Consider the following 4,931-nt stretch of genomic DNA (forward strand, 5'->3'; position numbering starts at 1 on the left):
AACAACAGGGAGTTCAACTGGCTGGTAAGCAACATTGATATCTCTGTACAAGATGGTATATTTGGTGATAATGCCATTTCTCTCTGCCAAGAGTGGCATCTGCCAAGTTAATTGAACTGATGTAGAAGTAGAGCTTTCCGAGTGGAGATTTTGGGGAAATCCACTGGGTACCTCTTCAGGAACAGAAATCTCTTTAACCATCTCCTCCCCAAAGCCCACTTTATTTCTAGCTGAGAGCCTGAAGACGTAAGAAGCTCCTTTGTGAATGTCTGTGGCTGTGAAGTGATCTTCCTTCTCTGAGAACTCCATGGTCGTAAATGTATCCACGTCTTTGCGACCAAACTTCAGGCGATAACCCTGCAGCGGGCCAAAAGTGTCCACAGGAGGGTGCCACTGAATTAGAGCCGTGTTCATCTGTGTGTGGCTAATCACAAGCCGAGGTTTGCCTGGAACTGTAGCACAATGTTATTTAAAGATGATAAATACAAACAGAATTGCATGTACAATTCTCGAGGCTAGTTTTAGCAGGAATAGGGATAAATTTTCTTTTCCCTCATTCTTAGTTCCACAAATTACTGTCTTACAGAAGAAATAATGTCTGCCTCCTGCACTATTGACTCATATGGTATAAGGCACTACGACAGTAAAGCCATTTACTGTTTGTTGTCCTCTTCCCTTACCATTATTTCTAATACAGAGAACATTCAGAGGCACAGGACTTAGGAACACAAGTCAAGAAGTAAAACTTCAAACAGACATCTTATGAATGGTTCTGTCTCACTTACAAATCCTTGCTTGCAAAAAAAGAGTATTGTCAAAAGCATTCATTAATTTAATCCAAGGCACATTTCTGCCATTCCTGCAAATGCAAAAATAATTAATGATAATAATAGTAGTAGTAGTGATAATAATAATGGAGTAATTACAAATTTCTAGATGTGTCTAACAGAACTTTTGCCATTGATAGTTAAAATGTGGTAGAAGGGAAGACAGACCAACCTTGTCATCAACAAACATTACTACATATGACAGAACCCTATCATTCCACTTTCCATATAGAAATCACCTCCAGCATGGGCTGTTTCAGCTTGGAGCAGGAGCACAGTTTGGAATATAATTTCTTGATTGCCCCGGATTATCACATATGATTAAGTTTCCAGCATGGTCTTTGTCCACTGAACTGGATTTCTTTTGAAGACTAAATTGGAAGCTCTTAATCTGCACACCAGATACACTAAATCCTTAATTGGGACCTATTGGTCCAAACTGACGATTTGTCTTTCAGAGAAGTTCGGACTGTAAGTGTGGTGACAACATTCACGCTAGAGCATCAAATTAGCCCTAATTGAGGGCTTATATGGTGTACCTCTTCGAAATCCCAATATCAATTGCTCTCATTTGCTGTTTCTATTTAATTTCTATATTGATTTTTATTTATTCATTCATATTCATTTATATACATGTGGATTTCATTTATATTTTCATTAATATGTCTGATTCAAAATAGTCTGCTTCTATTACAATGACTTATTTGATAATGAAGCATATCCATTACTATTTAGAAATTTGTTGTTTGTTGTGTACTAATGCCTGACAGGTCAAGAGACTAGAATAGTCTTGGGAGTAGCGGTGACATGATAACATAGTCTTCCATGAAGACTAATTAGTTCCATCTGCATTCAAAGCCTTCCCACGTGAATGTAACTGCTGCACTGTGAGCTCTGGTTCCTGTATTTAAACACTTCAATGGATTTTATTACTTATCTTCAGTTCTCAGGCACCCAGCAAATCAGATTCTTATTGTCAGAAGTTCTGACTACCATTCCATAATGAATTAGGAATAAAGAGGTAGAAATGGCATGGCTTGAAGAAAATTCTGCATTTAATAAGGTCTTTCTTCATCATGTCTGTCGTAAGTCGTGACACTGCTTCTAACTGCATAAGAATTATAGCTAATTTTTACAGACATTTTCCAAATAGCCTGCCTTTTAAATGTCTAGTCCATCTGTAAGTATTATTACTAGGAATTTCTGAAGCTTTTTCCCACACTTTCTGCTGCGTAAATAAAATCTCTCTGACTAGTTCTGACTTCTCTTCATTGATTATTACAAGCCTTTATGGAACAAAGAAAAGGGTGTGAAGGCCTTTTGCAGGCCGTATTTTTCTCAACATTATAACTATTATGTAAACCAATAGAGCATATGAAAGAGAGGAAGAGTCCACACAAATAGAATAATACCTCCTTCAGCTTTCTAGAGGAGAGACTGCTGGAAGGGGTCACTAAATTATTTTTGTGATAAACTGCTTTTTTTTTTCTTGTGGCAGACATCACAGTTAGAACTATTTTTTAACCTTTGTGGCAAATACAGAGAAAGAAAGAAAGAAGGAAATTACTACTTGCTCTTTATCAGAACAGGGGAACTAATAAAGCTTATTTATTCAGTAAAATACCCTATGATTGAAATGGTAAATAACAGCAGTCACTTTTTTATTTTTAATATGGAGCCTATCTGATTTTGCAAAGTGTATGAATTTCCTTTTCCTTAACAATGATTGACAGAGAAAGAAAATACTTTTTTCTCTCTCTTTTTATTTCCAGATAGCTTTCAGTTCACATTTGCTTTTAGTATGATCACTTGTGAATATTACAGTCTTGTGGGACAAACGGCAGGATTCTGTGCAGTCCTATATACAGTAGCGTCATGGAATATCTCTATCTAGAAACTTCTGATAATCATACATGAATTCTCCGTGAGCCCAAATGAAGTGAAATGGCTCATGGAAAAATATATTCTCTGATCTAGTGAAGTCCACCTCCACTACTACACAACAAGGTGTCCCTCACACACCCCTTCACAACAGTCATTACACCAAACAGTTGTAATGGTATGCCATTACTAGTAGAAGCTCATGCAAACTGCCTTGGCCAAATTACCTCAAGTAATTTGTTTTTGTTAGCTGCTACACAGTACACCACTGTATTAATGTAAATTTCTTCCTCTTAGCTGAAACCTGTATTTCAAGAGTGCTGTCCAGCACAAAATAAATTCCAAACAATGGACAAGCTGTTGTGCTATGAGATTCTTCAACTATTATGACCCAGAAATTAAAGGTCTGATTAAATTCTCCATAAAAATTGTATGATATCACTGACTAGTATGTCTTAATTTTTATCAAGGTCTTGTTAATCAATCACATATTTTGTAACTTCTGCCCCAAGTAATTCAAAATTTTTGAATACTTTGACTTTGAAATGTTCAGTAACATTTTTTCTTCCATCTGATTTCAAAAACCAAGAAAGGAAACTGAAAATAAGACAGAATCACACTCTTGAATGAAAATATTAACTGCATTCCGTGACTTCACTAACAACTGCAGTTACCATACTGTAGGCTCAGTTACATTTGGTGAATCTTTCCCATCTAAAAATGTAAATGATGCTTTTATATCACTAACTGGACACAGCTGAATAATTACTTATCATCTGAATAACTTATGAATAGTAAGCTTCTCCAATAAACATTTAAGTCTTTATTCTCCTTTCATATCTCTAATGGATATAAACTCACTCATTCCAATACAACTGCACCTGATTTAAACCTTTAAAAATTAGACTAGAAAGTCAGATCCTTCATTTCCTTATTGCAGTATTTGAATAGCACCTTTTTAGGAAAAAAAAAAATCAAATAGAAATTATCAGGGAATAGAAGGGTGTATTTCAGACCTACAAGACCCTGCTATTAATCATTCACCTGTCTGATATATTCTCATAGGAAGACAGTGAGCTGAAAACTCTTGGTACTGACTATATTTATTGTCTCCCTTTTCCAAAAACCTGCATAATTTTCCTTACAGAAAGAGTTCAAGCACAGCAAGCTATAACAGCAAGGGAAGAGTTGTTCATACAACCTGGAATGTACGAAGGAGCAAGATGGTAACTAGCTGTTATCCTAGAGAACAGGAACACACATTACCTGTCCACAGGGTGAAGCGAACAGCAAGAACAGTGTAATACCTATTACATTTACAGGCATGCCTCTGATTCTCAACTGCTCTTCAGTCACTCAGAGTTTTATGGGACATGGGATTTAAGCTTTGCAAGCAGGTTTGCATAGCCTATATTTATGTCTAGAAACAAATCAAATCATAATCTATATAATTATGTTTATTTAAGATGGGACCTGAACTTTAAAAATAATAACAAACCAAGTGTCTTTTTTCTTAAATCAAGTTCAAATGCAAGCAAGAAGTATGTATTACTTTTTTTCCCAGACCATGAGAATTCAGGAAAGATAAGAAGTTGGAGGGTAAGCTTCAGCATCAGTCAGGACTAATGACTAGAAGGTACACTAAAACCTGAAATGAAACTGTAAGATGTATCTAGCCACCAAAAGTGAGATTTTTCAAAGGAAGCTGATGAGGCAAGGATACAGATGTTTCTGATATTAGTACAAGATGTGCTTTACATTCAGTGATTGTTTTAAAAATTAAGACAGTCAGTATGAATACAAATACATACGCCTTTTGGACTTTATATCACAGAATCACAGAATGGTTAGGGTTGGAAGGGACCTCTGGAGATCATCTAGTCCAACCCCTCTGCCAGAGCAGGGTCACCTACAACAGGTTGCACAGGACAGCGTCCAGGCGGGTTTTGAATGTCTCCAGAGTGGGAGACTCCACAGCCTCTCTGGGCAGCCTATTCCAGTGCTCCACTACCCTCAAGGTAAAGAAGTTCCTCCTCATGTTAAGATGGAACTTCTATGGTCAAGCTTGTGCCCATTACCCCTCGTCCTATCACTGGGCGCCACTGAAAAAAGACTGCTCCCATCCCCCTGGCATCCTCCCTTTAAGTATTTGTAAGTATTAATAAGATCCCCCCTCAATCTTCTTTTCTCTAGACTAAAGAGACCCAAGTCCCTAAGCCTTTC

General features: G+C 37.0%; 1 protein-coding gene across 1 annotated transcript in view; it reads right to left on the minus strand.

The window, feature by feature from the left end:
• Positions 1–4,931, minus strand: part of PTPRD (protein tyrosine phosphatase, receptor type, D) — a 284,005-nt gene that overhangs the window by 103,024 nt on the left and 176,050 nt on the right. The window contains exon 17 of the mRNA XM_009885407.1: positions 2–452. Coding sequence (XP_009883709.1) covers positions 2–452 — 451 coding nt within the window. The remainder of the gene's footprint in view (position 1; positions 453–4,931) is intronic.

This window comes from Charadrius vociferus, unplaced genomic scaffold (assembly GCF_000708025.1).
Source record: "Charadrius vociferus isolate BGI_N301 unplaced genomic scaffold, ASM70802v2 scaffold635, whole genome shotgun sequence".
In the NCBI taxonomy this organism is placed as follows: Eukaryota; Metazoa; Chordata; class Aves; order Charadriiformes; family Charadriidae; genus Charadrius; species Charadrius vociferus.